The 10,625-nt window shown below is 48.0% G+C and overlaps 1 protein-coding gene across 1 annotated transcript in view; it reads left to right on the forward strand.

The window, feature by feature from the left end:
- The window catches only part of Rftn2 (raftlin family member 2), a 63,364-nt gene extending 53,936 nt beyond the window's left edge, over positions 1–9,428 (forward strand). The window contains exon 9 of the mRNA XM_028886270.2: positions 8,611–9,428. Coding sequence (XP_028742103.1) covers positions 8,611–8,892 — 282 coding nt within the window. The 3' untranslated portion in view covers positions 8,893–9,428. The remainder of the gene's footprint in view (positions 1–8,610) is intronic.
- The last annotated feature ends 1,197 nt before the right edge of the window (positions 9,429–10,625 follow it).

Below are 10,625 nucleotides of genomic sequence, written 5' to 3' on the forward strand. Positions count from 1 at the left end.
TCATCCTAGTCATAACTGCCCCAAGCAGGGAAAAGCTTATAGCTAAACAATAATGGTGCAGCCACACAATTAAACTCAGAAATAAGAAATGAGCCCGGGATAAGAACAGTAACTTGCCTGGATCTCACAGGCGTTAGACTGAAGTCAGTCCCCAAAGGTTACAGACTGTATTATTCCATTCCATCCTCTACTGCGATGTAGAGAACAGATCAGTGGTCTGGATTCGGTGAACCGTGTGATGGGAGGATGCGCAGGAAAATTTGGGAGATGTGTGGAACTGTTGTGGTGTTCGTTAAAGCCCGTAGAAAGGTCCAGCCAAATGTCAGTTTTACAGCACAGGCATTTTAAAAAAATAAAATCCCAGGCCCAGTGAAATGGCTTAGCAAATAAAGGTGCTTGCTGCCAAGTCTGACAGGCTGCCCGAGTTTGCTTTCCCGGGACCCACATGGTGGGAGAAAAGAACTGACTCCCAGAAGCTGACCTTTACTCAAACGCCATGACATACATGCGCTCGCTCGCGCGCGCGCGCACACACACACACACACACACACACATGTGCACACACACGCGCGCGCGCGCGCGCGCACACACACACACACGTAAACTTTCACACTGGGCATCATAGCATTTGCTTGTAGCCCCAGTGTCCTGCTTTGCTTTTGGTTTCTGTGAAAAACTACTAACCAAAACCACCTTAGGGGAGGCTTACACTTCCATGCCAGTCTGTCATTGGGGGAGTCCCTGCAGGAGCTCACACAGGACCTGTAGAGACCATGGAAGAACACTGGCTGGCTCCCTCTGGCTTCCTCAACGGCCTTCCTTATACAGCCCAGGCCCACCTGCCCAGTAATGGCTCCCCCCACATGGAATGGGCCCTCTCACATCAATTAACAATTAAGCAAGTCCCCCCCCCCAGACCCTCCCCCAGGCCAATCTCATGGAGGCAATTCCTTAGCGGAGAGTCCTCCTTCCCAGGTGTGTCAAGTTGACAGCTGAAGCTATCTACGACATTCTACGCAAACAAACATGTCACTTTAGACCATAACCTTCCCTTCTTATTTGTCCCCAAGATCATGTTAGTAGTAATAGCACAATATAAAACACAGCACAACTTTGAAAATCTCCGTGTTTGAAAAAGCCCATCACTTAGCTTGGTGTGGTGGCACACGCCTTTGATCCCAGCATGCACTCCGGAGGCAGAGGCAGGTGAACTCTGTGAGTTCAAGGCCAGCCTGGTCTACAGAGTGAGTTCCAGGACAGCCAGGGCTACACAGAGAAACCCTGTCTCAAAAAACTAATTTTCTGTTTCTTTTGGAAAGTCAAATGAAACTCATAGATTTTTTTTAATTATCTAGAAACATCTATTTCAGTTTTTTTTTTTTTAAATTTGCCCATATCATTTATAAAAGACAAAAGGCCACTTAAAACTATTTGGTTTCTGGGACTGGGGAGATGTCTCAGTGGTTAAAAGCACTGTGCTCTTCCAGAGGACCCACATTTGGCTCCCAGCACTGCTTTGGGCAGCTTATAACCACGTGCAAACTGTAGCTACATGGAGTCTGGCCCCTTCCTCTGCAGTCTACAAACACCTGTACACATGTACACAGAGACATAATTTGTTTTGTTTTGGTTTTCAAGACAGTGTTTCTCTTTGTAGCCCTGGCTGTCCTGGAACTTGCTCTGTAGATCCGGCTGGCCTTGAACTTAAAGATCTGCTGGCCTCTACCTCCTGAGTGCTAGGATTAAAGGAGTGTGCCACCACTGCCTGGCTATAGAGACATGATTATAAAATAATTTTTAAAAAAAGTCTTTAAAAGCATTTGGCTTCTACAAACTCAGAATAGAACTCTCATCCATCGTAGTCTCCAGAGCTGACAGCAAACCATGGAAAGAACTATGAGGGCTTGAAGTAGGAAGGACAGACAGCGCCTGGTCCCCTCTCCAGGTCTCCATTTCCTTTATAAAATATGAATGACATTGGCACACACCACAGGGATGTCAGGGTTTGCTTTGAAAACGTATCTGAATGTGTCTGGTGCCATGACTGGCAGTATGAGAGGTTGTGATTATTTTTGCAGGAATGTTTTTCTTTCAACACCAATCATTAAATTCTGCTATTGGTATAAAGAGACTGGAGAAAACCCAGGAAAGCCAAATGGCCCTGTATTTTCTCCAACTAAAAGACCGCCAAGCTGTAATACAGAAATGTAGCTTATCAATCAGTTTTGATGTTCCAAAACCTACACACACCTATGAAGCAGCAAACATTTAATTAGGTGGTGGGCACTTCTTATTCTCATTTTATATTTTTTTACATACTTGGAATTTTTCGTAATTGGGAAGTTAGAGGAAATTAAGTGAAGAAAATCAATCATCAACAGCATTTTTCCATGTTGATTGTTAATTAGTAAACAACTAGTTACTAAGCTGTTCCAGCACCAGTTACGGTGGCCAGTGAGGTGGCTTAGGGGCAAAAGCACCTGCTGCCAGGCCTACCAACTTGGGTTCTGTGGCAGTTTCAATGTCACTGGCCCCCATAAGCTCAAAGGGAGTGGCACTATTAGGAAGTGTAGCTTTGGTGGAGTGAATATGGCTTTGTGAGAGGAAGTGTGGCACTGTGGGAGCAGCCTCTGAGGTTTCCTATGCTCGGGATACCGCCCAGTGTCTCAGTCAACTTCCTGTTGCCTGCAAGATGTAGGACTCTCAGCTCCTCCTCCAGCACCATGTCTGCCTGCACGCGGCCATGTCCCACTGTGATGACAGTGGACTGAACCTCTGAAGTGTAAGCCAGCCCCAATTAATGTGTTCCTTTGTAAGAGTCGTCATGGTCATGGTGTCTCTTCCCAGCAATAGAAAAAACCCTGACTAAGACAAGTTCAATCCCTGAACAAGAGGGAACAGGAAAGAACCAACCCTACAAAGTTGCCCATGTCTTCCACAGGGACACCATGGCATGGGCAGCATAAATAAACCAACCAACCCCGTAAAAAGTGACTCCAATACAGGAGATGACTCTTGCAAAATCTAAAGATAGGCGGGTACTCGGGGTGAGGGTGGGGCTTTCATGGCCTGGACCAGCCTTGCCACCCTCGGAATTGGGCTCTTCCCTACAGACCCAGGGTTCCTTTGCCAGTTGGCACCATGCTCAGCAACAGATCCAGGAAAGTGGAACTCCAAGTATATACCTCAGGCAATGACTTCCCCATGGCAGACATCATTTCTCCTCACATCAATTTGACCTGAACTCCTGTATCTCTCCATATCCACTTCCAAAGGAGGCTGGAGATGTGACTTCTGTGTTGATACCGCAGTGAAACATCATATGCTCAAACACTGTGGGATGTTGGTGAGAGAGAGTTCTGTTATTAGAAGAAAAATGGAGGGGCTGGCCCCTGGAAGACAGGCAGTGTTTTGGTTTAGCTTGATTTTTGCAGTGTGGATGCATTTTTATTTAAATTAATTTTTTTAAAGTTGTACATAATTTTTTTAAGATTCATTTTATTTTATGAGCATGAATGTTTTGCGCTCATGTGTATAAGTGCATGCCTGGTGTTCACGGAGGCCAGAAGAGGGCATCCTTGGAACTAGAGTTACAGACTATCGTGAGCCACCACACAGGTGCTGGGAACCAAACCTTGTCCTCTGCAAGAGCAGCAAGTGCTCTTAACTGCTGAGCCGTGTCTCTAGCTCCTGGTACATAAAAATTTTAAAGTGTGTGTGTGTGTGTGTGTGTGTGTGTGTGTGTGTGTGTGTGTGTAGGAGTACAATGTGATGCCTCAATGCACACACATATACATTGTATAACTTTTAAATCAAGTTAGGATATCTACCTTTTCCAATATTTATCATTTATTTATGGTGAAAACATGGAAATCCTTTTTTGAGATCTAATGTACAGTCATCCAACTGGGCCACAGCAGGCCAGAACTTCCTGACCTCACAATCTCAGTGCCCATTGGTCAATCTTTTCCCATCCCTTCCTCCTCCTGTGCTCTCTCAAGCTCCCGGTGGACATTATTCCACTTTCCCTTACCCAGCAGCGGCAGGAATAGTGCTGTTCCCTTTATCCACTCATCAGCCCACGCACTCAGGTGGTTCCCACTCTCGGCTCTTGTGACAAGCAGGGCAATAAACATGGGGGCCAGAGTAAGGCCTTAAACATAGGGTGCGCCAGGCGGTGGTGGTGCACGCCTTTAATCCCAGCACTTGGGAGGCAGAGCCAGGTGGATCTCTGTGAGTTCGAGGCCAGCCTGGTTTACAGAGTGAGTTCCAGGAGAGGCGCAAAGCTACACAAGAGAAACCCTGTCTCGAAAAAACCAAAACCAAACCAAAACAAACAAAAAGAAATTTAAGAGTGGAAAGTTGTAAGACTTTAGAGATAAGAGACTTTGTGATCAATTGCTTGTGCAGTGGCAGAAGTTGTTACAACCTGAGAGAATTTGGAACTGGAGTGTGCCACCTTTGGCCATCGGGCTATGCTGAGGCCAAACCCAAGCCGTTTTCAGGAAGAGACAGTGAGGCTTTAAGAAAAATCTTTGAATCTGAGACAGGAATTGAGTCCAACAAGAAAAGGAGGAAGGGTCACAAAAGAGAACTCTGCCTTAGGGAGAGTTAGACAGCTAAGAGACAACAGAGAATAATGTAGCCATAAGGGACAAGGAAGAACACGCAGGAACTCCACCAGAGAGAGGTCACAACAGCACAGAAGCCGCCAGGATGTAGAGAAGCTTCGAGACTTAGCAGGCAGCTCCTATGGGGAGGCCAGGAAAGTCACAAAGTATAGACCCTGGAGGGCACCAGGAGAGACAGAACAGGCTCCTAGGAGAGACAGAACAGGCTCCTAGGAGAGACAGAACAGGCTCCTAGGAGAGACAGAACAGGCTCCTAGGAGAGACAGAACAGGCTCCTAGGAGAGACAGAACAGGCTCCAAGGAGAGACAGAACAGGCTCCTAGGAGAGACAGAACAGGTAGCTCCAAGGGAAAGGGGGAACGGAAAAGGTCACAGACCCAGGAGCATGGAGGCAGCTCCTAGGGGGAGGTGAGGAAGTTCCAGAAAGGAGCTGAGAGGAGTCTGAGGGAGCAGAGGCCTTAAGTGTCGTGGTCACAAGAATTTCAATCCAGGGCATCCCCAAGTGGACCGAGAGACTTGTCAAAGAGAAATGTCCAAAATCACAGAGGAGACGTGTCCCTTTCCACAGGATGGGGGAAGTTTCCTGGCACACCAGTGTGACCTTCATAGTAAAAGTAGACCATGCAGGCGCTCCGTAGAGACACTTACCCAGTAGAAGGGGAGAGACAGGTGGTTAGAGCAGGTGGAGGAGGAAACAGCCGGAGAGGTGCAAGTGTCTTGGTGAGTAGAACTGTCCACGTGGTGGGCAGCCCAAAGGGCACAGCAGGGAGATGCCCAAGTGATGGGCAGCCCAAAGGGCACAGCAGGGAGATGCCCAAGTGATGGGCAGCCCAAAGGGCACAGCAGGGAGATGCCCAAGTGATGGGCAGCCCAAAGGGCACAGCAGGGAGATGCCCAAGTGATGGGCAGCCCAAAGGGCACAGCAGGGAGATGCCCAAGTGATGGGCAGTCCGAAGGCACAGCAGGGAGATTGCCCACATGGCGGGCAGCCAAAAGGGGTGTAGAGAGGAGATGACCACGTGGCCAGTGGCCCAAAAGGGCATAGCTAGCAAAGGACACTTACTGAGTAGGCAAGGAAAGGTGGGTGGTTAGTTAGGGTGGAGAGAAGAAAGAGCTGAAGACATGGGCCCTAGAATCAAGTGTGGTGGGTGGCGGAAGCCAGCAGAAGCCAATGATCCGCATATACCTTCGGAGAGTCAGACCAGCCGCTGGGTTCAGAGGGGACGCATGCAAGCCACCCCCAGGTCTTGGCACCAGATGGATGAAAAAAAGAAAGAATGAAAAGGACATGGCTGCTCGCAGGTATGATGGAGGAGGAAGTTTATTATAGATAAAAGGGAGAGCACAGTCAGAGGTAGGGATGTCTGGGAGAGTCCAGAGCGGACATGACCAGACTGAGCTGGGCCATGGGCAAGGGAGGGGGGGAATCAGGGACAGAGAGAGGGGAACCAGGTGCAGCAGCCAGGAGGCCAAAGGTCAAAAAAAAAAAAGCTAGTGTTGTGTTTTTATGTACCACTTATATGCAAAAAGAGAAAGGGGGGGAGGGAAGGAGAGAGGGAGGGAGGGAGGGAGGGAGGGAAGGAGGGAGATAAAGTATTGTCCAGGTTCTGACAGTAGTATTCTTTGGAGATAGTATGAGTTTCCTTTTTTAATTTGTTCTACCAGGTTCTCTCTCTCTCTCTCTCTCTCTCTCTCTCTCTCTCTCTCTCTCTGTGTGTGTGTGTGTGTGTGTGTGTGTGTGTGTGTGTGTGTGTTATTCTATAACACAAAGAAAGTTTTATGTAGGGAACATAGCCTTGCATCACTGATCCACTCTCGTTTTATAAATGTGATGAATATACTGTGAACAGAACAGGCAGGTGGCTCCAGTGCCAGTGTGGGGTCGGATGCTCCATGGCCTTATCCCTCCATGGGGGGTCCCCGAAGAATGAGGGACTGAAATGAATGATTTCCCAGGATGGGATGGGTTCCAGACTCCAACATTCTGAGTTATTAGGACATCACAAATTGGCTGATTGTAAAAACATTTCATGTGGGGTGAGGTTGTGTGGGAAAGGCAGTATCATTGTGAAAGACATGTTAATCAAACCCCATAGTCTCCTGAAAAGTAAAGGTGTGTGTTCTGAAAGCTTTTAGGATACAGTGTTAGCCGTTTACTTATTAACAATTATCTAAAAGTATATCACTATGAATGGCTTATTCCCAGGAGTATTCCGTTTTTATTCAGGAAATTCTCACTGCAGTGAGAGTTGGCCTGTTATCTGACATACAATAACGTATTGCAAAACTCACCTTTGTCCCTAGTACAATCAAGGGCTCCGGGGATTCCCTGTGTGAGTCAGAGTGTACGGCTGAGCACAAGCCAAGATCTTTGTGCCTGTGGGAAAGGCCCCTGCTAGCTTGGGCTTGAGGAAGCCCCCACTGACCGGGGCACTATTCTCAAATCTGGCATCTGAGAGAACCTTCCAGGCCCCACTGCGAGTACTCAGCCCAGCAGGAATATAGGACAAGGGTTGAAGATCTGATGTTTGCATTTGGTGAGGGCGAAGGTGAGCCTGTAGAGATGGGAGAAAGAAAGAAACTGTTGTAAGACCAGCCCATGAGGCCAGTTTTTCCTGAGAGTTTCATAACTTCACACAGCAATACATAATCTTAGTTCCCAACTAACACTGAAATGAATGCTGGGTAAATAAACTCTTTCTTTGTAAATGGAAAGAATACCGTGACTACTAGTTTGATTTTTAAATCCTTACTCAGCTGTACAGAGCTGAGGTTGTGTGATCATAGGTGACACATTGGCCCTGCTTGTTAAGCAGACCCTTAGCAGCCTGGACATCTACATGCTGGGCTTGAGTCCTCCTCCAGCTCCTCCGTCACTTGGAGATCTGGCTTTGACCTAAGTTTACATGGCAGAGACATCACCATGAACTGATCTGTCTTAGTCAGTGTTCTGTTGCTGTGAAGAGACACCATGATCCAGGTAACTCTTAGAAAAGAAAGCATTTAATGGGAGCCTTAAAAGTTTTAGGGGGGTAGTCCATTATCATGGGAGGAGCATGGTGGCTACATGCATGGTTGCTGGAGCAGAGCTGAGAGCTACATTCTGATCTGCAGGCAGAGAGAGAGGGGGAGAGAGAGAGAGAAAGAGAGGGGGGGCTTGGCATGGGCTTCTGAGACCTCAAAGCCCTTTCATAGTGACATACTTCCTCCATCAAGGCCACACCTCCTCCAACAAGGCCACACCTCCTTCTGATCTTTTCAAAGAGTTCCACTCCCTAGTGACCAAGCATTCAAATCAAATATATGAGCTGATGGTGGCCATTCTCACTCAACTGCCACCTGAGCCGAGGACATTGCCAGCCTTCAGGAAATATCTATTAACCAGACACCCCCAGGCTGTCAGTCTGGCGAACAGGCTGGATCAAACTGCGGAGCAGTAACTGTCGGTAGCCGGACAAGGAAAGGGGTCTGCTTAGACTCCAAGGTCACTCCCGCGGTCGTCCTAAAGGAACCCGGTCTGCCTTTTCCAGGACAAGGAACCCACTAAAGCCTATTTTCTGCTGTTTAGACACCAACTGTAACCAACAAGAAAAACCGCACTAAGTTTCTTGCTTGCTTTGTTCCCCGGGTACAAATTCAACTCATTTCTCTCCTGAGAAACGTGCCCACAACCGACCTGCCACTGAGAAGGACAAGCCAAGAGCAGATTCGCAAGATATGCAGAGAGAGGAGCAGGGCTCTGAGCTGGACCTCAGAGATAAGCGGGATCTCCCCCACCAGGTGGTGAGGATGGAGCCAGGACCTTGAGCAAGATAAGCAGGGCGCCGCCTCTGGGCCGCACCCCAGCTGCTGCAGAGAGCTGGATGATGTTGGAGAGAGGCGGGAAAGAAAGGGGGGTTTCAGGCGGAGACGTGCCCCAGAGCAGGGGCGCAGGGCGCGCCGTCCAAGCCCTGTCTCACAATCTCTTTCCCCATTTCAGAGGAAAGCTAGCCGGCTGCTGAAGGGTGAGGACAGGAACAAGGTCGGCAGCAGCAGCAGGAGCCTGGGCCTGGACACCAGCCCGTCCCAACCCGCAGACGGCCGAGCCCCCCTTGAGGGGGACCCCCTCTCCCCCTCCAGAGAGTGCTGGACCAAGGAGGAGCGGCCGCCGGCACAGAGCGACAGCTTCTTGGGGTTCAGCAGCAGCGACAGCGTGCTCCGGGAACTGGATGACGGACAGTTGGACCAGGAGGAGGGCGTGACGCAGGTCACCTGCATGTGAGCCGCCAAGTGAAGCTGTGGGAGGCCCTGTAAATAGTTATTAAAATGACTGCCCGCTGCCTTATTTCACTACTACTATGCACTTAATGTAACGTTTTTAACTCCCAGGCTCGGCCTTCCCCTAACCTAGGTAAACTTTGTCTCAGTCTCCCAGACAAGGAAGAATAACCAATTGTTTATCAATCTAAAACCATGCTTACATGTCTCTCAACTGAAACATCTGTGTAAACAGATGTCCCAACTGGCCATTAAGCAACAACTTGGTTCCACTTCCTCACGAATGGACAAATCAGTATTTCTCCTCGTGCCTGTTAAAAAGACTGACTATTCAAATTATTGTTTCAACCAATTAGAGCCTTCTCAGAAAGCTACAGCCTCGCTTAAACTCAAAAATATTCTCCCCCCCATCTCTGTCCCTCTCTCGCATAATATCTATTCCCTGCCTATAACCATCAGTCTAACTATTGCCTCTGCCTGTGGCATACCTACAAACCAAGCCCCCATTTGTCAAAATAGTCTTCAAAAAATTTTTTCCTATGTTTTTTGTTTGTTTGTTTTTTGTTTGTTTGTTGTTGTTTTTGTATTTTCCAGACAGGGTTTCTCTGTGTAGCTCTGGCTGTCCTGGAACTCACTCTGTAGCCCAGGCTGGCTTTGAACTCAGAGATCTGCCTGCCTCTGCCTCCTGAGTGCTGAGATTAGAGGCGTGCGCCACCACTGTGGGGCTTGTTTTTTCTTTCAGGGCCACCACATGGCCAGTCCTGCAATGAATTATTAACTTTGGCATCGTTGATCCCAATAGCCTAATAACCGGTGACACTAAACAGAAGGAACGTCTGAAGACAGTTGAGAGCTGGCAAGATGCCTCAGCCAGTAAAGGCGCACGGTGACCTGAGTTCAATCTCTGGAACCCATGTACAGGTAGAAAGAACCAGCTCTACAAAGCTGCCCTCTGGCCTCCGAAAGCATGCCACAGCACTTGGGCCTGCGCGCCCATGCTCACCCACGCCTGTGAACACAAATAATAGAACTAAGTTTGTAAAACGTCAGCTGACAGAGAGCCCACAATCTCAGTGTGCAAAAGCCATAATAGACGAAAGCATTTCCATTTATGTCAAGCATGTTGGCACACCTTCAATGCCAGCCCTTGGTAGGCAGGGGCAGGCAGATCTCTGTGAGTCCTAGGACAGCTACACAGTGAGACCCTGTCTCAAAAAAAAAATTTAACTTTCTTTCTTTGAAGAGGACAGTTACCAACTTCAAATGGAAGTGTGCCTTCTACAACTGTTAGAAAAAATTGTGTTTTTATCTTGACATGGTAAACCTGGAAAATATTGCAACCCAGAATTCTCAGTTCTGCCGGAGCGGAGAGGGGTTCACAGCCCCCAAGATGTGTGGGGCACCGACCTACTCCAGGCCCGACACCAGGAGGGTCTTTATCTTGCACCAGTCTTTACCCAGTAAAGATTAATCTTCTAGAGAACAGGGGACTTTCATTTACATATGAAAAGCTAACCTCCAAAAGAATTACAGTCGACTATGCCATTAAGCAACTCACATATTATATATTTTTATTGGCTTGATGTGGACATTGTGAGTCATTTGAATAATAAACTATTTGTTATTAAGCTATTGTCTTAGTGAACACAAATACTCCCATATTTTGTTTTGCTTTACTTGGTTTTTTTTTTTTTGGGGGGGGGCGGCAGTGTTGAAACAGGGTTTCTCTGTGTAGCC

The sequence above is a fragment of the Peromyscus leucopus genome, chromosome 13, assembly GCF_004664715.2.
Source record: "Peromyscus leucopus breed LL Stock chromosome 13, UCI_PerLeu_2.1, whole genome shotgun sequence".
NCBI classification, from domain to species: Eukaryota; Metazoa; Chordata; class Mammalia; order Rodentia; family Cricetidae; genus Peromyscus; species Peromyscus leucopus.